General features: G+C 37.2%; 1 protein-coding gene across 1 annotated transcript in view; it reads left to right on the forward strand.

Annotated features, from left to right (window-relative positions):
* Nucleotides 1-20,914, forward strand: part of MYO6 (myosin VI) — a 142,959-nt gene extending 122,045 nt beyond the window's left edge. Inside the window, exons 27-33 of the mRNA XM_060283966.2 lie at nt 589-735; nt 1,566-1,726; nt 10,737-10,840; nt 12,299-12,430; nt 15,877-15,903; nt 18,344-18,562; nt 19,092-20,914. Coding sequence (XP_060139949.1) covers nt 589-735; nt 1,566-1,726; nt 10,737-10,840; nt 12,299-12,430; nt 15,877-15,903; nt 18,344-18,562; nt 19,092-19,291 — 990 coding nt within the window. The 3' untranslated portion in view covers nt 19,292-20,914. The remainder of the gene's footprint in view (nt 1-588; nt 736-1,565; nt 1,727-10,736; nt 10,841-12,298; nt 12,431-15,876; nt 15,904-18,343; nt 18,563-19,091) is intronic.
* The last annotated feature ends 3,004 nt before the right edge of the window (nt 20,915-23,918 follow it).

Below are 23,918 nucleotides of genomic sequence, written 5' to 3' on the forward strand. Positions count from 1 at the left end.
GGTTTATGTTGTCGCCTTGAGTTAGAAGCTGACAGGACAGTGAATTCTTTGTGTTGATGGTGGTCAATGAATATTCTTATTTTTAGAAGTCATATTCGTATTTTTAAATACTAGTTTTAGAATAAGTTTGAAAATGGAGAAAGTAAGCTCATTTTACAATCATAACATAAAATGATTCTAACTATAATCTGAATTTTGGTTAAACTCTTACACCTGAGGATTTCTTGAGTTCTTTTTAAAACTATGACTTTCATATTATTTTATAATCTAGGAAGAAGGTACTTCTTTTCTGCAGTTTAAAAACTGATGGCATTTTGGAAGATTGCCATAGTAGGGCAGACGGAAGGAATCTAAGATTGTCTAATTGGAGAAGGAGTAGAGAGAAGCAGTGTGATCAGGACCTTACAAGTAGCTTGGTAACCAAGTTAATCCAAAGATGTTAAAGGTTATGGAATATAATTGTATTTGTTTTGTTTCTGAAGAACTGCTGTCAGTAGAGTTAGATTTTATTTTATTTTTCAAAATAAGTTGATAATGTATATAGCCAGGAGGTTATTTGACTTCCCATTTTGTAACCTTTATTAATAGTTAAATTTTCTTCTGAAGGATTTCTTGTTTTATATTAAATTTTTGAAGAGTATTCTGCTTTTTGGTAGGAAACTTGACATGGAAGCAAAGAGAAAGCAAGAAGAAGAAGAGAGAAAGAAAAGGGAAGATGATGAAAAACGTATTCAGGTCTGTACTCAGGAGGCAATCAGACTGAATTTCTAGCAAAATGAAATCTACAAAATTACAAAACAGAAGATCTTGATTTACTAGGTATAAATTGTCATTGTTTTATTCTAGAGACAGAAGGCAGTTTCTCAAGTGGTTATGGGACGGGACTTTGGAGCTAGGGAAGTGAGTTCAAATCCAGCCCCTCACTGACAGAAACTGTGACATTGCACAAGTCACGATGTGGGCCACAGTTTTCTCTCTCTGGAATGGAGATAAATAGTGATTGTGAGCATTAAATGAGTTAACACGTGTTAAGGCATTTAGAACAGTGCCTTGTTCAATAGGTATTAGGTTGTTATTATTCATAGGGGGAAAGTCAGATCAGTATTCAGTTACATTATATAATGTTTTAAAAATGTTATTTTATAACTTTGTAGATACTGATATTAATAGGTTAGGATTAAGATAGTCTCCCTACCCCCATCTTGTAAAAAGTCCATGTCTGAGAATAATTGATTCCCTATTTGAGTGTCTGTCTGTCTCAGCTTTCTGATTCATCTCGAGCACAACCAACACTTTAAATTCCTGACCTCTGCTGTGTAGGTGTTGGTGTTAAGGGATACGATATTTGGGAGACTCATACTCTAGTGATAGAATGGTGCACTCTTGGTTTGGGGAATGAGGTAGCATTAATCATAATACAGAAGAGACTTCTGGTTAAACAGTAGGTATTTCTTAGTAAAAAAAAAAAAAAAAAAAAAAGTGTGTGGAACGATTTTACGTGGGGAGGGGAATGATCAGGTAAACAAGTGGGGAGGCCCGGGCGCCATGGCCTTCTGTGCTGGCAGGCGGAGGTGGAGGAGCAGCTGGCCCGGCAGCGAGAGGAGGAGTCCCAGCAGCAGGCGGTCCTGGAGCAGGAGCGCCGAGACCGGGAGCTGGCGCTGCGGATCGCGCAGAGCGAGGCGGAGCTCATCAGCGACGAGGCGCAGGTGGACCCGGCGCTGCGCAGGTACCGCGTGCACGGGGCGAGGCGGGGGCGGAGGGGGTGGGGCTTTGCCGCTTGACCTCCCTGCCTGCCTCTTTGCAGCGTTAGGGTAGGCGAGAGTCATCATATTCCTTAGGCCCTGGTATATTTGCCATTTAAAAATGATTTGTATTCAGTTTTACACCACCCAAGTGAATGAAGCTATTGATTTCATCAAACTGTTAAACTATTGAAAGTTAAAGCTGATATTTCAGTTCTTGAGTAGTTTAAGAAAATATCTTAAGTTTTACTCTGAAATTATCAGAGTATTGTATAAAGGGTAGACAAGTAATTTCTAAGTATCTGCTGTTCAACACTGGCATAAAAATCAGTGAATATGGTATAATCCAGTTTAATATTTTTGAGGTTGGAATTCATTACTTTCCTAATGCAAATTTTAAAAATATGTCACATACCCTAACACTATAGAAATTTTACGCGTACACACACGCTCCTCCAGCTTCCCCGTGATTTAGAATAAACAGATTTCCCTTTCCAAGAAGGAAGCTTAATCACATTGAAATATTTTGACTCTTCACGTTTCTGAATTATCTCTAAATAGTATGGAGTGTGGAGGAACACGGAAGTTCTTATTAAAAGTTGCAGGAAGGTTGTACTATAACAGATGCATTCTCTAAAAATACAGAATGTAGAAACAGTAGTTACTATTATTATTTATTTGTAAAAACAAAGCAAACTAGTTTGTAGGGTTCCTTTATGTTTAGGTATATTGTGTATATATTGAGAGGCACATAGATGGGTGTAACCATGCTTTTCAGAATGTCAGAGCACTGTTTATGACAAAATAATTAAAATACTAGATGTTGCTATTTCCTTGTGAAAGGAAAAAAAAAACTTGGTCCACCACATTGCAAGGTGGTGATTAGGTTTTATTTAGCTGAAAACAAAGATAGGGAAGGGAAAGAGTACGTTAAGTTGCCTTCACACTTTTTCTAGTAAATGATTGTATTGGGGAGCTCTGGAGTCTGAATTGCATGCGAAAGTTATATTTAAATAAACTGAATATGCCTATGTGTTACAATAATTGTTAAGCTCTTTGGTTTGGGTTCTTTATTAACATTTCACTATAATTAAGATATTTTTGCTCGTCTGTGGCTTTTGTAACTGCAGACTTCGTTCAGCTGCTGTTCGGTTCCTTCCACCTGTGTTTGGGTGGCTTGGCGGAGCCTTTGTGGATAACTGACTAGTGGCCTAGGCCAGGCTCCTAATGAACCAAGCAGTGGCCCTGATGTGTGTGAGGAAGTCCTGCACTTGACCGAGCTGACTTTATTATGGTTGAAGCTTGTTAGGGAGAGACTCATTAATGGAGTCATTCTTGGTGTTTATGGCTTAACTCTATGTTTAAGCATTTGAAATATTTAGCTCTATCCAGTGTCATTCCAGGTAATATGAGTAAGATATTGGCTCATATGTGGTCTCCTTCTCATCCTCAGAAAGATGCACTTCTTCCAATGTGAGTGGTCTCAGAGAAAGAGTGGACCATTTAGGCCCTTTAACTTAAGGGAGGAGTTACCTATGATTTAAGTTAAACAGAATTAACTAGGTAATGGGACCACTACCAAATAATTAGGAGATACTCAAGCAGTTATGACTTGAACCGCAGAAGAGTTAGTTTAGTTCTCCTGTGGGACAGCCTTAGGAATGGTGTCCCTCCCTGGACTGTCCCTTCAGGTCCTGTCTGCCAGCTGTCTTCCAGGAAGAGAGCTGACCCTCAGGTCCCCATGAACTCCTTCCCTTCTGAACTGCCAGGTTATTTTTTTTATACACTGTACTAAAAGCATTAGCACTTCATTGTGGATATGATGTTCTCTATAGATTTTCCGTGTTTGATAATTTTATCTTACTCCATGGGCTACATCTAAATGTTTTTGAATGTTTATGTTACCTTTGTTAGCACTGAATTCTTTCTAACACATTTATGAGTAAGAACCTCTCTAAGTAACTCTGTTCTTAATATATGGCATGAAAATGTTCTTGGGTTCTGTGATACATTACAAAACAATTTCAAGTTACTTTTCCAGCTTGGATTCCCATCCAGTAACTTCTAAGTAAGAATTGTTTCCTGCATACGTAATATATTTTAAAATATCTCAATCAATTACACATATGATCCTGATGCACAGTAATGATTTCACACTACCTTAAATTATAAAGTAATATCTAGATTCTATTAAAAACAAACACACAAACCTCACATGAATAGTTTTTTAATCTAGATGTAATATATTCACTCTTTAATTTTCACAGAATGCCTTTATTTTTTTCTAATCATTTGTAATGAAGATTTAAAAACATTAAAATTCTGAGTGTTCTCATACATAGATTAAATAGAGATAATGGAGTTTTTAAAATCAATTTGCAAAGTCACTGAAATACAAATTTGGCACAATCCGGATTTTCACAGTTCAGAATTGGTTATGGTATTGACTAAAATATACGTATTCTTTTCACAGGATTAATGGAGCAGGACCCAGAATGACACCGTATGTCATTTCCCTTTTAAAACTGATTTAATCATATGACCTTTTTTTTTCTTCTTCTTTATTAGGTTGTGTATACTTTTTAGGAGGAACATTTTCCTCATTGAAGTAAATTTTACATGATTATCATCATCATCATTATTATTTTGCCCAGGAAAAATGTTTACTGCTCCTAAGAGTTCGGTGCTCAATCACAGTAGTTTATGATTTGGTTTCTTTCTTTCTGTTTGCTCACTTTGTTTAAACTTTAATACCCATCTTGTTTTATGTGTTTTTAATTATCCCTTACTTATGTCGTTATAAAAGTAGATGTAGAGATATAAATAAGAATAAATAAAATATTTAAAGTATTTGAGTCATGGCAGATAGCTTAGTTTTCCGTATATATAATAGTTCATTCTGCTAATACCTAAAATAGTTCATAATCTAAAGTTATATACGTAATGCTAACATTGGTGCTCGTGTATCTTTTTGTTATGAAAATCTCCCCACAGAGAGAGAATCTAAGTAGCAATAGGGATATACATATAAATTATACTTTATATGCATAAATATATTTTTGCATATATTTTTACATATGTGCTATATGTATATAATTTTGAAATATATTTAAAATCTGAATTTTAATAGCTTTTAGGACTCCAACTGTACCCCTTATAGTGATGGTTCTTAACTCTGTCAGACCCCAGTACCAAATAATAAATGCTTTATGAATGATGCAACCTACATTAATAATTCTCTCTAAACAGTACATGTAAAAGAGAAATAAAAGGACAGTAATTTATAATTATTTATTTTATTATATTTACTTTAATATGAAAGTGCTTGCTCACAACTACAGGAAAACGTAGTCAGGTACTCAGATGTTTTCACATATACATAGAATCACCATGAGTGCAGCAGCTACAAATGCAAATTGATATAAGACAGTTGTATCAGTCAGTTAAATGCCACGAAATTGTGAACAGTCCTTTGTAAAGTTCTGAACAGAGTTAAACACAGTGTCCTCTCCATTATACAATAGTGGAGAAATTCCTAGAGAAATTCTGTGAATATTAAAACCATGCAAAAAAAGGGTTGTTTTACATGTAGAACTTATGTATAACTATGTGTATATAGTTTACATGTAACTATATGTATATGTGCGTTTCACCGCTATATGTCTGGTGGATATGTTAAAGTCATATGGGGCGTGGGGCAGTTCTTCTTGTGCAGGACATTTGGCATCCCTGACTCCTCACCTCACCCGATGCCAGCAGTGGACTCTCATAGCATCATTGCTCCCACAATGCACCACAAATTTTGAAACCTATCTCTGAGTGGGTGCCGTTGCATCCACTGCTTCATAGTTAACCATTTGAGCTCGAATTAAATAAGCCTAGCAACCAGCTTATGTCTGAGGTGAAACTGTGAGCATTTGCATATAGGTTGGAAAAATCAGAAGGAAAAAAAACACCTGGATGCAGGAGCCTTTTCTATCCAGTATATATGGTGCAGCTCCTAGAGCAGTGACATGCTCAGGTGGGATGTTGAATCAGTAGAGATTGCCCGTCCAGCGTGGGTGGTGTGAGGGCATCTGCATTATGAAATCTCCATATGATGAGCAGACTATGGAGTAAAGAGCTTTGCAAGGCTGTGCATTCCCTTGAAATCTGCTGTGGGAAAAGAAATGTGAAGTTAGAAAATTCTTATTCGTTTGATTTTATTTGATGATATTTGTGTTTTTTTACTTTGCGTTTGTTGCCCTTGATCATCAGTTTTGAAAGATTACTTTTTCTCTGACTGTGCTTGCTTGGCTAGACCTCTGTCAGCATTGAACCTTAGCCAGTGTTCCTCACAAGGACGGAGAGAATCCTTTGCTCCTTTATAATCAGGGTCGCAGCTCTTGGCCGGCATCCGGAAAACTGAGCCCTGAGGCAAACATAGCCATCTTCTTTTCTTCTGATTTTTGCTGACTTATAAGATTTTGAGGTTACCAGAGTCTGATGAATAGAATGAATGAGAATAGGATTAATTATGAAGGAAGAGCACAAAGGTCAGGAAAATAAAATACTAATGAAGTTGATGAACATGATGACATGAACATTCCACTTCACAGAATTAAGCAAATTTTGAGAAAAGTTAACACTCTTCTGGGTAATAAAAGAAAAGCAAGTTTTTGCCACTGGGAAATGTTTATCCTTGAAAGGTCAGAACACCTCAGATCTTTAACAAGTGTTTGAGGCATTTGAATTTTCTTAGGCATGCTTTGATTCAGAATTTTAGAGCTTTGAGTATATCAGACTCTTATTTAAACTCCGGCACTGTAAAGTAGATCCGTTTGGTTTACCACTATTACACCTTGTCTAATTAATGTTTACTAAGCAACCCTGGTGCAAAAATCCTTGCATAGAATCTGTATCCTGCCAAGTTACCTGTATGCATTTAGAACATGCTGATTACATTCTATCCATAAAAATATCACAGAAGCACGGCTCTCATGAGATTTTATCTAAAAGTTTCTACTGCAAAAATGAAGTGCAAGTAACTTTAACTGGGTTTAAACAAAAATTTTGCTCTGTTGTATGGCTATATATATTGAAAAGTATATTATCGACTTTTACGAAGTAAAATAATAGTGTATGGTTAACAAAGCAACAATCCTGTTGAAAATATAAATTTTAATTATACTTTTAGATCTTTTAAGTAATTTGTATGTTTGTCTTTCATCTAATTATGTTGTATTATCATTTTTCTTATAGGGAACAAATGGCGAAAGAAATGTCAGAAATTTTGAGTAGGTTAGTGCAGTGTAATTTGGGGAAATGAGCGTCACCTCAAAATCATATGTTTTAAATTACTTTTCATTATTTGGACCAGAACCTGTTATATGAGTAGCCTGTCCTTTCCATGTAAATTTTTGGTACAAGAAATGTGACTCTGCCCTCAGGCCACACTAACATAGAAAAAGGTAAAAAAAAAAAAACCAGTGTTCCTCTAAATTGGCATTTTTCAGTGGGGATACCATTGGCATTTTGGTTGAGGCTATTCCTTGTTGGTAGTACTGTCGGGCTTACCATGAGCCCCTACCAGTTCAGTCTCAGTAGGGGAGCCCTTCCTGTCCTTGGGCCCACTGCACCTGGTTGCAGGGGACATGAGGAAGGGTGGGGCTCCAGGCAGCCCCTGTCCACCCCAGCACAGAGGCAGAACACCACCGGTGTAGAAGTCGAGCCACCAAGGAATGTATCTTCCCAGCAGGATCTGGTCCATTATCAAGTGGATATGAATCAATAACATTTTAACTTTCAACTCTGAAGTTGCAGAGTTAATTGAAAGTGTTAAAATTAATATATTTTTAAAAATCAAAAGTCAGTTTTGCTACTCTGTATTTCACATGATTGTCTTTATCACAAGTCTAAATAATCAGTAAATGAAGGTATACCTTCATTTTACTATTTTAATAACGCCAAAGATTGGTAGGGGGAGCATTTAAATGAATTGCATTTGTGTACTTCTTACGATGCTGAATATGCTTTTTTTAGCAGGTGTATTTTTGTTTGACGTAATATGAATGAAAAGTTAGTAATAGTAAAAACATTTTAAGCAAAAATAGTTTGAATTCAGTGTGATTTTTAAAAGTATCAAAACACCTTATGTATATCAACATCTCGTATATATTCTGAGAGTCTATAAAACCATATTGTGTAGATTCACTTTCTCTTTCAGGAGGAACGAAAACAATAACAAAACCCCATACTTTCAGCTGCTCTTCTAGAAAAGACTGGTAGAAGAGCTAGGAAGAAAAAATAATTTTTTTGTTAGTTTACTGAATGGTGGTTTCAGGATGTAGGAAAAAAAGAATATTTGAATAATGTTAAAAGCATAACTTGTTGTTAAGGGTAATAGAGAAACCTTGCTGACACACAGCTGGCTCTTTCTGAGCAAAGCAATTAAGAAAAAGCTCCATGGAGAATGGCCAGTCACACAGCTTATGAAAAGAAGAGGTTTTGCAGTAAACTTGAAACAGATTTTAACCATGAAAACGCAGGAAGGACTAAATGGGCACACATTATTCTTTAGCCAGGCTTGTAAGTGACTAAGAATCATCATGTCTAACAGTTTTTAAGGATGTAGGGTGAAGTACGCTATTTTTATTCTCTAAAAGGAAAGCATAAATAGGCCTTTTAAAGAGGCAAAAGTACCTTATTTGTTTCATTGTTAAGCATAATGCTGAAGGAATAATTTTCCTTATTTGAGGAGGGAGCGTACATATTTTCAAGCATCACTTTTAAATAACATCCGTCTCATCAAGTGTCTGTGTCTTGATTGTTTGCCAAGATCGCTGTTGTCTTTCAAAATGTAGAATGCTGAGAAAAATACGAGCTCATTTTCAGTATTATACTAGGATCATCCCTCTTTAAGAGGAAGGTTTTCCAGGTGGTAGATCACAAAGGGGAAATGCTTTGCGTGATACCCGAGAAGCAATATTTTAGTTCTTTAATATTTAGTTCTTTTAATATTGTGCCGTCTTCTTTTCATGGCTTGAAATATGATGTATTTAAATTCTTCCTTGGTTACATTGAGCTTAAAAGTTCACTTGCAGCTTATTCTGAGTGTCTGCTATGTGGCAAGTGTAATCCTTTGCTGAAAAATAATGTTCATTTTTACAGAAAAGAAATTTTCCCTGTATTTTTAGAATAATTATTTCAAATTATGTGTATAGAAACAAATCTTAAGTGCTCAGTAGCACTGCTACGAAAAAGCTTATCCCATTTAACTTTTAAATTATTTATTTTATTTTTTATATTTTAAATATATGTATTTTATTTTTTATTCCTTTCCTCTTTTCCCGCTCAGATGTTCCTCCTACACGGGGCAAGATAAAGCACTTGTGCCCTTTGAAATCTCTGTTATCTGTCTCATGACCTGCAGCCTTTTCCTTTAATTTACTAGTTGTCATATTATTACTCACTAAATACGAAGGTGTGGTTTTTATCTGCTTACAGAACTTTTCTAAGTATTTTTTAACACAGAAGCTCAAAGGTCACGGGAGTTTCCAGGCTCCAGCAGCTCTTTTAGGATGTCTCTAAAGACTCGGGCAGAGGCTGGTAGTTTGGCTACTCCCCTGGGGACCTCTAAACATCCAGATGCCCAGGGAGAGTCTGAGCCATTATGAGTGGTGGGGCTTGGCCATCTGCAGGTTCCAGTAGTCTGCAGGTGATTGGCTCATAAACAAACCCTTCATGTGCCTCTAATGATCTTATAGTATGTTGAGGAGTTCTCTTTTGATTTAAAAAAAAATTTCAATTGAAGTATAGTTGATTTACAATATCATGTAAGTTTCAGGTATACAGCACAGCGATTCAGTTATATATACACACACGTACACACACACACACACACACACACACACATACATACACACGCACATACTTTTTCTCATTCTTTTTCCTTATTACATAATACTGAGTTTAGTTCCTGTGCTGCATAGTAGGTCATTGTTGGTTATCTAGTCTATACATAGTACTGTGTATATGTTAATTCCACCCTCCCAATTTATCCCTCCCCACCCCCCTTCCCCTTTGGTAACCATAAATTTGTTTTCTGTGTCTGTGATCTCTTTCTGTTTTGGAAATAAGTTCATTTGTGTCTTTTTATTTCTTTTAGATTCCACATATAAGCAATATCGTATGATATTTGTCTTTCTCTGTCTGACTTACTTCACTTAGTATGATAATCATTAGGTCCATCCATGTTGCCGCAAATGGCATTATTTCCTTCTTTTTTATGGCTGAGTACTATTCCATTGTATATATGGACCACATCTTCTTTATCCATTCATCTGCTGATGGACACTTAGGTTGCTTCCTTGTCTTGGCTATTGTAAATAGTGCTGCTATGAACATTGGGGTGCATGTATCTTTTCAAATTATGGTTTTCTCTGAATATATGCCCAGGGGTGGGATTGCAGGATCATATGGTAGCTCTATTTTTAGTTTTTTAAGGAACCTCCATACTGTTCTCCATAGTGGCTGCACCAATGTACATTCCCACCAACAGCGCAAGAGGGTTCCCTTTTCTCCACACCCTCTCCAGCATTTATTGTTTGTAGACTTTTTGATGATGGCCATTCTGACTTGCGTGAGGTGATACCTCACTGTAGTTTTGATTTTGAGAAATATGTGTAAATGTATTATCTTGATGTTCATATACCCGTGAGTTAGAAGATTTAAACTGAAGCCAGGGGGAAGTCCATGGCACTAGAATATTGGAATCCGAATTTCTGATTGAAAATCTAATATGGCTGTTGAATGATGCACTGGAAAATTCTAATTCACCTGGGCATCCTGTAGTACACCATTCTTAGTCTCGTCTGTCAAAGATACAAAAATTATTATGTGTTTTTCCAGTAATTATTTCCAGTTCTCAAGCTTATGTTCACTTTCTTGCCTGTTTAGTCAACATTTCATTCGTGTTTCTAAGTTTAAATATGCAAAAATGTGTAATAATTACAGAGGCCCTGCTGTACAGGCCACCAAGGCGGCTGCTGGTACCAAGAAACATGATCTTAGTAAATGGAAATATGCAGAACTACGTGATACCATCAACACTTCTTGCGGTAAGTGTATGGGGAGGATGAAAAGTGGGAAGACTCTATCACTGTCAGGTAATATAAAGTAAATACCTAGATTGGGATGGGAATTTTTTTCATATAAATTAGTTTAAGTCATTCTCTTTGTTACTCTCGCCTTGAAATGAAGACCTAGTTTGTTCACAAAGCTAAAAGAAAGACATACTTATTAAGTTAAATTCATTTTGCCCGTCTCTTGCATAGACCAGAGAGGAAAAGCATAGAGGAATTATGGTTTGGGCTATATTAATGACTGATCCTCTTAACGTTATTCATAATAGTTAAATACCTATATATCAGACTATTTTGGTCTATGAATGCAAAGTAAAAAATGGCAATGGAGTCCGTCCCTTTTAAAGCAATTTTTCTTCCAACAGAACAGAGTAAAAGCCTGTATCCAGAGAATCCCACACAGTTGTGTTCACGTATAAATCATAGTGTTTGAATTCAGGACACTGTAACTGGGACTTCAAGTGTCATAATCGTACAGGACACCTCACTATGTTCTTTCCCTCTTCACTGAGTTTATCTGCATAAGTACAAATGTAAAAAATGTGGTACATGTAAATCTAGCTTGTGTTTGAACACAGTGACTTCTTATTCTATTGTCGTGGTCTGTGACCTTGGACAAGTGACTTAACCTTCCTTTTTCAAGTTCTTCATCTATAAAAGACCTATTTAGTCCAGGGTTCTTGCGTGGAGGAAAGATATAACGTAGTAATAATGTTTAAGAAAATGCTCTGTAAGTGTGAAAGATAGTATTACAATGAAGTGCTCGTCTTTATCAATAATGTTTACTTTTGATTTGGTACTGTTAATTTAAAAATGAAATCTTCATTTAAAAATATATATGTTAAAAAGAAACGGAATTGAGTTATTTGTAGTGAGGTGGATGGACCTAGAGTCTGTCATACAGAGTGAAGTAAGTCAGAAAGAGAAAAACAAATACTGTATGCTAACACATATATATGGAACCTTAAAAAAAAAAAAAAAAAGGTTCTGACGAACCTAGGGGCAGGACAAGAATAAAGATGCAGACGTAGAGAATGGACTTGAGGACACGGGGAGGGGGAAGGGTAAGCTGGGACGAAGTGTGAGAGTAGCATGGACATATATACACTACCAAACGTAAAATAGATAGCTAGTGGGAAGCAGCCACATAGCACAGGGAGATCAGCTCGGTGCTTTGTGACCACTAGAGGGGTGGGATACGGAGGGTGGGAGGGAGGGAGATGCAAGAGGGAAGAGATATGGGGATGTATGTATATGTATAGCTGATTCACTTTGTTATACAGCAGAAACTAACACAACATTGTAAAGCAGTTATACTCCAATAAAGATGTTAAAAATATATATATTTATGCCACAGGATAATTATGCTAGACAACTAAATTACGATGTTAATTGCTGTTGTTTTTTTTTTAACTCTCTCTGTGTAATTGATAGATATTGAGCTCCTGGCAGCTTGCAGAGAAGAATTTCATAGGAGACTAAAAGTGTATCATGCTTGGAAATCCAAGAACAAGAAGAGAAATACTGAAACAGAGCAACGTGCTCCAAAGTCTGTTACTGATTATGGTAAAAACAAATCTGTACTTTTGAATGTTCCAAAGTATATGTATATAAAAAGTATATGTATATAATTACATGTAACTATACATAAGGCATTTGAGTAAAATTTATACATAAGGCATTTGAGTAAAATTGTCCAATACAAATTTTCTCTTACTTTAGAACTATGGGTCCACTGAATCTAACACAACCATGATGGCTTATCTTTCAAAGTATTATTTCTGTTAGATACATCTTTAAAGTCATATTTGTTTAAAAGTATTGAATTTACTTGTTAAGATAAATTCTGGAGGTAAGAATAATCTTGTCCATATTGAGGAAGTTGTATGATAATGCTGTAAATATGTATTCTTTCCACATACACATATATACACATATGTAAAGATTATGTGTGTAAATGTAAAGATTACTATGAAAAAAAGAATATTTACTGCAAATATTATAAAACTGTGAAAATATGAGTGAGAAATAATACCTTGGTTTAGACCAGAGTTTTACCTAGACCAGAATTTGCTTTTTTGACTGAGATCCTAAAAATGAATTTTGTTACTTTGTTATACAAAAGACAAAGCTGTATACCTGAAATTGGAAAATAGAGCAGAAGGACATAACCTAGTAAAAGCAAGTACTAGCTTTAACATTAATTAAGAATACCTGTGATATGAGTTGTAATTTCAGTCTTAAAAGCAATAATTGGAATTTCATTTATTCAACTTGCTACTGGCACAATTTGTTAGGTTAATTCTGGCTAATGTCAAGGTGACAGCATATTTAATATCTTTTTTTAGAACGAGGTATACTCCCGACACTTGGTGGTATAGCTTAGCCATGTGTGACCCCAGCTGACTTAGAAAAGGAGCTCACAGTTATATTTTGCCTCCCTTACCGCCTTCCTAGCAAATAAAGCAGTGTTTGATGAAAGTCAATTAAATGGTGAAATTTTAGTGTTTCGAAGATGGTGTAAAGATTAGATTGAGGAAGGGCAGTATCATTAGTAGTACGAGAGATGTGAGTGCTAATGACTGCTCACCTGTGTCCTCACTCAGAATATAACTCTTGCAAGAGCAGTGAGCTTGCCTGCAGCTAAGAAATGGCAGGAGGAAGGCCCTCTCAACACTGATCTTCTGTGACCACCACTCTCTTCTCCAGTTTAAAAATTTGTCTCTAGGAAATGAAGATGACAGGATGATTCCATTATCTGTTCACTGTCTGTACCAAGTTTCTACCACAGTTGCTTTGTTTTGTAAAAATGGCAAAGGGCTATTCTCACTGTTGCGGCCCCTCCCACTGCGGAGCACAGGCTCCGGACGCGCAGGCTCAGCAGCCGTGGCTCACGGGCCCAGCCGCTCTGCGGCATGTGGGATCCTCCCGGACCGGGGCACGAACCCGCGTCCCCTGCATCGGCAGGCGGAATCTCAACCACTGCGCCACCAGGGAAGCCCAGGGCTATTCTTTTTAGCTATAATCTTTAGCTGTAATGTTCTAATCATGACCTTGAACTGATTGGGTTTCATTATGTTCTATTTCAGAATTTATATATCTGCATGATTGCACTTCTTAAAACAAAAAGAGGACTTCCCTGGTGGTGCGGTGGTTGAGAATCCGTCTGCCAATGCAGGGGACACGGGTTTGATCCCTGGTCCGGGAAGTTCCCACATGCCGCGGAGCAACTAAGCCCATGCGCCACAACTACTGAGCCTGCACTCTAGAGCCTGGGAGCCACAACTCCTGAAGCGTGCATGCCTAGAGCCTGTGCTCCACAGAGAAGCTACCGCAATGAGAAGCCCTCACGCTGCTACTAGGGAAAGCCCGCACACAGCAACGAAGTCAAAAATAAATTAATTAATTTTAAAAAATGTTGTAATATTTGGCACACACAATTTTTTAAAATTAATTTATTTGTTTATTTTTGGCTGTGTCAGGTCTTAGTTGCGACATGTGGGATCTTTCGTTGCAGTGCGTGGGCTTCTCCCTAGTTATGGTGTGCAGGCTTCAGAGCACGTGGGCTCTGTAGTTGCAGCACGCCGGTTTGGGCTTAGTTGCCCTGTGGCATGTAGGATCTTAGTTCCTTCACCAGGGATTGAACCCATGTCCCCTGCATTGGAAGGTGGATTCTTAACCACTGGACCACCAGGGAAGTCCCCGGTACACACATTTTTAATGAATATATAAATATTTCATGTATTATTGTAGCAAACCAAACTTTGGTACCTTACTCATCCAACTTTGCCCCCAAAGGAGCAAATAACATGCGGCTTACCTTACTGGTTCCTATACTGTTTCCATTCATAAAGTACTTTTTGGAAGAACAACAGAGTAGATTAAGAAAATTTCTCAAGGGTCCCATCCAGGTAGATGAACAAAATTAGGAATTGTGTAAGAACACACTCCCGCATGTATGTAGCCTTCAGAGAATTTGAATGTAGGTCATTTTCAGCATAAAATGTAACTTCTGCCCTGAAGAGTACTTTTTTTTCTCTTTATTTTTCTGTCATGTAAAAGTCACTCTGACACAGGAGTACAGTTAACAGGAAAGGTGAAGGGCACCAAGATGCTTAACAGCTCACCTGAGAAAATTCTGTACTTTAGGTGGTTTCCTCCTAATGGTGCAGCTGCTTGACCTTTAAAAGGAGCTGCTCTGTAGTTTAAAATTTAGAAGGATTAGAATTCATTAATTTGAGAAAATAAAATGATGACAACTTATGATTAACAAAAATATAACTTGATATTATTGCCTTTAAGAGTAAGACCTTGACAAATTATGGTAAATTCTTAAGAGTTAGGAGTTGGGAGGCTCAGATCCCTCTCCTGTGTGCTATACTGGGTGAGCACACTCTCATCACATTTACCCCGGAAAGAGGCTTTCGGAAATAATTTTTGGGGGCAGTGGCAAATTACCCAGTAAAAGATTTACATTTACTTGCTTAAAGCAGTGACTTTGGAGAGTAGTTTTATTTCATAGCTCCTAAATAAAAATGTTGTGAGTTGAAGATTTAAGACAATGTGAAGAAATTAAAACATGCTGAGTGTATGTAAGTGTGGCAATGCTTCTTCTCTATATAAAAAGTATTTTTTTAAATGAATTTATGAGTTATTCTCTTTTTTTTTCCCCTACAAAAATTCTAGTAGTACTTTAAAGGTACTTTCATCTTGATTATTAAGTCACTGTTGTGGATTTTTGTTTGGATATTACTGTGTTCGAAAATTAAAATTTTGGTCCCCTTTGTATGTCCATCAAGCAGGATGTCCTAAAAACACAATCAAAATAGCTTAAAAAAAATTGGAAAGCAGCATCTACTTGTAGGTAGTTCTGGGAGTATTTGGCTGTGGTTAGGGTATTTATTTGTTAGTCACCACCTCCATTGATGGGAAGGCATTATAAATTAGAAGAATGCTCATTTAACAGTTTTGGCATTTTTATCTTTTCTTCAATATAAAATATTTGTTCACAGATTTTGCACCATTTTTGAACAATTCACGTAAGTCAATGGGTGGTAACTCATGAGCTAACTGGAAGATGGGTTAAAAATACTTTATAAAGTACTAACTTCTTCTAAACATTGTTTTGCTACAATTTTAAGGTGAATTGTAGTACATTAATGTTGGTTTATCTGGACTGAGATACCTCATTTGAGATGGTACTTTCATTTGGATCACTCCAAAATATACATGCAGAAAAAAATTTTAATTAATCTGTTATTTCATCAAATTACTTCCTTTTCAAAAAAACTAGCATTTTAAACTGAGTGTACCCAGTTCTTATTGTAGCAAAACTCTATCTTAATAAGCAGCTGATCTTTTAGAGTAAAGACTAACTTTAGGTGCTGGTTTCAAATACTGTGATGGTTTAAGCATTTCTGTCCGAAGAGATTTGGGTTTCGTATGATAATGTACACAAGCTTAATAGAATGAATACCTCTTAATAGGAAGAGGAGATTATTCTGTTACTTTTACAGCTTCTTATGATGCACATTTTTTGATCATCTAAAAGCTGAGTCATCTTAGTGTACAGTAAATTTCTTCTAGAATCAGTTCAGCAGTAATGATTTGAATATAATGCCATATTTATTTGCCAACTGGTTGGACATGAATTTTCTTAGTGCTTCCAGTAATTTACAGACTTACAAATTTGAAACTTATTCACACTTTTGAAGATAGCAATTGGATGTGAAAGAAATAGTTGTTTAGAAGATTAGTTTCAAGCTTTTAACGTCTGTATCTTTGTACTTTTCCAGATGAATATTCATTTCCAGGCTTCCCAAATACAATTTCATTTCTCACATTAGTAGAAAAAGCCATCCAAGACTTTCCATTGGGTTTCTGAATTTTACCCAATATATTAAGTTACAGGGGATTGTTATTTTGAAAGAAAAAAAGTAGGTTATACTAATGGGTGGCCATCAGTATCATAGTAAGTTTCTGTCAGCAGGACACTGAGTTCTAATTCACTGCTGAAGATGGAGGGAAGGGTTTTTTTTTTTTTAATCCTTGTACAAAATGTCTTAGTTTTGAGTTAGTGTATTTTCTGCAGAGTAGGTAGTTTTTAAAACTCGAAATGGAAACACTGAACTGTAAGTTGTTTTGAGGGAACAGGAACGAGAGAATAAATAAGCTCATCTCTGGTAACACGCTAAAGGTGATACGGCTTTTTAAAGTCACTAACAAAACTGGGTCTCTTTCTTTCATAGGCATATACAGCTTTGCTAACTGCTTTTTGCTTTCTGTTGTTTGCACGAAAATAAATTGAGCTGCTATAAAGCTTTTTGCTATTGGTGCAAACAGTAGAATAAGAGTAATTTCATCCTTTCAGTACTTGGAAAGCCTCACAAAAGCCATGTGACTGTCCTTGACTTGTACATGTTATATAATTTTTCATTGACATACTTAGCTTTTCAGTGAGATTCTTAATTGAGCTGCAGTAAATGATTGGTCTGCCTTTAAAGTTGTGAGTATAGAGCATATTAAACAGATTTACCAGAATTATGCTCCTGAAGATGTAAAGTCATTGCCTCAGAGAACTGAATATTTTCAGGAAAAAAAACCAAAACTCAACCGTTTAGTAATGGAAATTGAGCGAGGGAAAAGAGATGATAATGAGCTCAATGCCCAGTGTTAGCAGAAAAGCAAGGATTTCTCTTTTCTATTGGCAAAGGAAACCAAATATTATACACGTTCCACTTATTGCAGTGGATTTTATTCCAAGAGAAGTCTGGTTTCAGAGTAAGTAAATCTCTCTGAGTGAAAGTTCATGCTGACTGTTACAGTTTTGTTGTTGCTGTCACAAAGTTGTCTAAATCTTGTTAGTAAAACATCTGTGTTATCTTGGCCATTTTAAATCCCAGGATCAGTTGGCAGAGGAGAAAACTTGTATGTCTTTCACTCTTTTGAGAATCTGTGATTAAATCGACAAGTATCTGGAATCTTTCAGATTTGTGAAATTACTTTTTATTGGTTTCATCATAAATAGTCCTGCAAAAGTTGTCCTGCAGCCTTCATTTGAACTCTTTGGAGGAAAAAATACAAATCTAGGAAATGCTACTAGTTTGCTTTCTCGCTGAGTGAGTTTTGTGTGCAGACGCAGTCGTTTGTGGGAATCTGCTAGGGGCTGGTGGTTGTTATTGCTGCTGCAGCTGATGGGGTGTGTGTGTGTGTGTATGCACGCGCCTGTGTGTGTGTGTGTGTGTGTGTGTGTGTGTTTACAATGCCCAGGAACATCTTCGGGGGAAGAAACTTCTAAGAAATCACCCTTTGAATTGCATTCATCTGTAGGCAGTTCCAATTTACATTTTGTTTTAAATTCACTGTTAGGAGGAATCCCTCTTTTTGCTTTTGTAAACATTCGTGGTGCATTTTAGGATTAAAGGCTGCTCTCCTTATCCCTCGGGCTGCTGGCGTGACTCTGCTTGTTCTCTGTGACAGCTCAGCAGAACCCGGCAGCTCAGCTCCCTGCCAGGCAGCAGGGGATCGAGATGAACCGACAACAGCGCTTCTTCCGCATCCCGTTCATCCGCCCTGCGGACCAGTACAAAGACCCGCAGAATAAGAAGAAAGGCTGGTGGTACGCGCACTTTGATGGACCGTGGATTGCCCGGCAGATGGAGCTTCATCCTGACAAGCCACCCATCCTCCTGGTGGCTGGTGTGTACGATTCACATGAAAAAAAATTTATAAAGCAGAAAAGGATTGAGTACCCTCTGAGTGAAATGGTGTGATGTACAGTGTAATAATTCATTACATTTCAGGGTTGAGGCATGGAGCTTTGCAGTTAAGTCACATCAGTTGAGGATAACTTCTTTACAGTATGGAATTGCTTGGATTAATTATGTCCTTGCAGAGCACATAGAAACTTGTCTGTGTCCTAGGAAGCTTTTCATTGGTGTCTGATTATATCATTTGCTTTGTAATGGTTACTTAAGGAAATGTAGCATTTTTATTAACCCTGGTAACTTGTTTTTTCAACTGCATCCTCAGTACATTTTGAAATGGAACTTGGTGGAGGGCACATTTGTTTCTGGTGAATTTATGAAGCAGATTTCAATCTTAGAGGAAGGAAATGGTTTTAAAAGTCCTCAAATCTATGAGAATTGGTAGACATTTCAGGAATAAAGTTTACAATAAATGGTTCTGAAAGGAGGTATAGTAATTCTCTGACGTCTCATCTGTGCAGGTAAGGATGACATGGAGATGTGTGAGCTGAATCTTGAAGAGACAGGCCTGACTCGAAAGCGTGGTGCTGAGATTTTGCCAAGACAGTTCGAAGAAATTTGGGAACGCTGTGGAGGCATCCAGTATCTTCAGAAAGCGATTGAGAGCAGACAGGCCAGGCCCACCTATGCCACGGCCATGCTGCAGAATCTGTTAAAGTAGAAATTGCACTAGCCTTGCAGCTGGGAGCCCTTGCCATGGCACTAGGTAGGGAGTGTGTCCCAGAGATTTAACCATTCCAAGATCAAGTTAGAATTACTTATACAAAGTGAACAGATTTTATTAATCATGGCTTTTTGTTCATTTAAGGTTAATTATGGTAGTGAATTTGGGACCTAAAATTTATTTTCCTGTATCCAGCTGTAACTGTTAGACCTCTCATTATTGTAATACTTGTTACACTTGGACAGACTCTGGACATTTCTCCTTCTTTGCCAACAGACTACCTTAAATCCATCTTAATTGTTCTTTAGGAAAAGTTTTTGAAAAATGCAGAATTCTTGCTTTTTAAGGATGGCACAGTACCATATAACTGGAATAAAGAAAACTTAGCTTCAATTTTCATACAAAAATTAAGGCACTTAAAATGATCAAGGCACTGATATTTTGATCCGAAAGCTGTGTACTTTCTCTACTAACTTTTTCAGAAATTCATGGAAATTTCCATCAAAGGTGGAAATTTTTAATTTTTCCCCCCTCTTTTGCAGTGTCTTAGTTTGAGTAAAGCAGTTTACCTGAAGTTCTAGAATTCTGGAGAGAGCCTCGATGTATTTGATGCAATCTGTGATAAAGAAGGTACATAGTGTCCTGCACAGATCAGTTTTGCTTTTCTATCACACTGTGTTGCTGTAAGAATATGTTCTTACGTTCCATGGACAAATAAAGGAAATTCAGATCGTTTAAATGCTTGGAAGTTTTGAGATAACCTTGTTTCATTTAGAAAAGGAAGTAGGTTTTAGGTGGCAGTGTGGCTTAACTGGACTGAATTCAAATATTCTTTCAGTTTCATCTCAGTTGTGATTTTGTGTCAGAATCTTGTCCAAGTTGTTTCATGTGATTTAAACTAGTGTTCTGCTTCAAAACACCTTTGTTTTTTAAAGAAATTCCTATTGTCTTTTTTGGCCTTCGAGATTTTGGTAATTGTAGAGCTCTTTTATAAGCCTTGTAATGCAAAAACCCTGCACTGGGGAATTGCTTGTTTCATGTAACTGATAATTAAAAAAAAAAGTTTTGTGTGCTGTTTAGTTTTGATCAAATGTCAGCAGTTTCAAGCCTAATATTTATGACTTTCATATTAGGAATTTGGAAACAAACATACATCAAGGAGTTATGTTGACATAATCCTAAGGAGTCTTGTTTGTATTTTAGAATAAAATTAGAAAATAAAATTACTCTCTGTACTTTTTTTCCCTTGATGTTTAAAGACCCTAACCTTTGAAATGAATTTCCAGTGATTTTTTTTTCCTAGAAAGAGTACCTCAGTTAGGAAAGTATTTCCCAGCTGATTGGATTAGTGCTTGTGAGCTGGACACTGTTTTCAGAATTGCTTCTCTCATTATATGTTTTAGTATAGAGATATTTATTTATTATGATACTGTGCAAACGATCGTCTTCTGTTAAGGAAAGTAAATGGTCCTGTCTTTACTGTTGAGAATGTGAATGTGATTATCTTTTTAAGGCTGTATTACTGCATAGACTCACCCACCCTTGGGTCATTTGGTCCCTGTGATTTGGTGACAGAAGGTCTGGTTACTGAAAATAAATGTCCTGTTCTCCCTCTTCTTATCACTCGCCTTTAACTGGTGTTTTTATTTGTACGGGATAGTGAATGATAAGCTTTTTTCTTAACTGGTAACAAGTAGAGTCCTGGAAGAAAATTTAGTAACCAAATAGATTTTTAATGACTTGTGCCCTTAGCGCTGTTTCCAGAAACAGTTTTACGTGTGTCCTAGATACATGCAGGTACTTGATGGAAAACTAATCACACAGGTTAAATTATCATAATGAGAGAACTTAAAGTTTTGAAGAATTTGTCAGAAATATATCACAGCAAGGCATTGTTACAGGTCTTTAATTTTTTACTTTAATAGCTGATAAAATTATAGTCATTCTTAAGCCATTTTGTTGCTAATTATGTCACACAGCTGTCCTAGAACATGTCCTAGAGCATATCTGTTTTAAGTAGTCTCCTGAGTTAATTGTGGCTCCAGGAGACTTGCCCTAATTCAGTTAGACTTACAGTCACCTATATACCACAACTCTGCACACACGGAAGCCCCTTTGCTGGAGAAGCTTAGGACCTCCATCATCCTTTAAGGGAAACAGCAGAGAGAGTGTTGCGAAACATGTAGGTGCCCCTTCTTTACAGTGTTCACAGTCAAACCCAGAAACACTAGGTTGAAAACGGTATGAATCAAACGTCCATTTATATTTTAACTGAGATGTAAAATTAGAAGTTAAAACGAGCACACTGTACATTAAGAACTAATTCTTCTCAATGCTTGTCTCACTCAATACCAGTTCCTCCCTTAGTGTATATGCTTTGCAAAGGTAGATGTACATAAAATATTAAAACTGCGAAAACAAAATGTGTTCACATTCAATGATGGTGTAATTCCTAATCTCATTAACACACTTGAGGTACGTATTGTGAGCTACGGGTAGGCACTGAGAGAAAATTTCTCTAATACACACGTATGTTAAGAGAACAGTGGGTTTTCTTAGTTGTAAGTTGGGTAGACGGCACCTTCTTAAAGGATTATGTGAGGAGGAACTAAATAGTACACTTAGGAGCACAAGCCCACACAAAAGACATTCTACTGTAACTCACATTCTGCTTCCTAGTGACTTTCTGTAGGTCATTCTTTCCAGTAACATGGTGAACCCTTTTGTTTTGCAAACAACAAAACAAAAGATCATATCAGATCACAAAAGAAAAGATCATCTTAAGTGGAACACAGGTGGTATTTGTGGAAACTTAGAGAGTAGAAACTCACAGGCACAAGGAATAATGAGGATTTTGTTGTTTTATTAATTGGATTTTTAAAAAGATTATTTTCACTCACAGGTTATTACAGTGGTTCTCAGGGGATCCAAACAGGTAGATCTTTGGTTTCTTCACCTAAACTACCTTAAGAGTACCTGAATCAGTAGAATAAATATTGTTGAATGAATCAGTGAATTAACTACAGTGTTAGTGGTAGACCTAACTCCTTTTACAGAAGAGGTAAACAGAGATCCAGAGAGCTCAGGTAATGTAATTCTAGGCCATGAAAGAGATAGAAATGCCTTTGCTCCACTCATGTGCAGCACAAAGAATCAAAACAAGCAGACTTCTTTGAGTAGCCCCTGGGGGTTTATGAAGGGTTGCTCTCCTGTCACTCTCCACCTTCCGATGTCATGGCCTTTGTCTGTTTAGCATTGCCAGCAGTAACAATTACTGAGCATTTTTATTTCTTCCAGAATATAAACTAATAAGGGAGGGGAGGACAGAGAATATCTAAAAATTAGAATAAGGACAGGTAAGGGGGAAGGTTGTAACAATAAGGAAAGAGAAGAGTGAATGGAAGAGAAAGAAAAGGGGTGCACCCCTGAAGACGCTACACCCCAGGCTGAAAACAGTGCGGCGTTTTAGGTGACCAAGCGCTCCTAGATCTTTGCTAAGTTGTAGAATGAATTGTATGTAACGTAAGAGCAAAACCCATGGACCTACTAAACTTGGACCAAGATAGGCCCGGTGTATCGATTCTTAGCATACAGAAATGACACCGCCACGCTGGAGAAGGCCAGTAGACCTTCTGTGCGTGGACCCTGCGGAGCGATGAAGTGGTGATACTTGATGAGGTCGAGCCTACCCGTGCCGGGACCAGATCTTTGAGTACAGTGAAGTTCAGGTCAAATCAATGTATTCTTCCTTCCCCACGACTAACCTAATATGTGAAGTAAGTTTGGTTGTCATATACTTTTCAAAAAGTTTTTCAAGAGATAATCAGGGAAAAATGCACACCGAAAAGAAAATCTTTAATCCTAATTTGTACCTGTGCAGACTCTTACCTTCAAACCCCAAATAGGTTTATGAGTTGGCCATTTTCTTTTCACTTTTGAAAATTCATCGAATTGCATCTGTTACTGAATTTTTCCTCATTCCCTAAAAATGTGTATCTGATACTTTCCTAAAATACTGATGTACTGGAAATACAAATAATAAATGCTTCTATGTAGAACTTGCTTCCTGTGCTTTTAATACAGTTACAGGGTGTTATAAACAGAAAAGTTGTAAATGTTACACTTGTTGTCTCCTGTTTCCAATGGAATAAATTGGAGAGGCTGGAATCCTGAAGTTCGTCCAGTCACCAGACCTGGAAATGCTGTGCCTGGTGGCGGAGGAACAGGCAAGGAACCTGGGTGATTGAAGCATCCGTGAGCTTTGACCCCAAATTCCTACAGGTTTTCCATCCAGGGAGAAAGCAGGAGCCGCTTTGCCTAGATGAGAGAAAATCCAAATCGTGGCTGCCTTTCCTCAGGCCCTTACCAGTTTGTTTGTGAGGTGACAAAGGATGTAAAAACTGGGGACCCAAAGAAGAGTCCTTGTACCTAGGACTTCAAACACCGCTGGTGTATATAGGCTACTTCGTGTGGAACCTACCCTGATCCAGATGGGTCTTCTGGGTGCAGGCAGATGCAGGCCATCTTAACCTCAACAGCTCTTCTCTGGTTGGTTGGAAAAGACCAATCCAAAGAGTGGGTGATCCGAAGAGTGAGAGACACTTGCTTCCAAAGGGGACCTTCC

The sequence above is a fragment of the Globicephala melas genome, chromosome 14 (assembly GCF_963455315.2).
Source record: "Globicephala melas chromosome 14, mGloMel1.2, whole genome shotgun sequence".
Taxonomy (NCBI): domain Eukaryota; kingdom Metazoa; phylum Chordata; class Mammalia; order Artiodactyla; family Delphinidae; genus Globicephala; species Globicephala melas.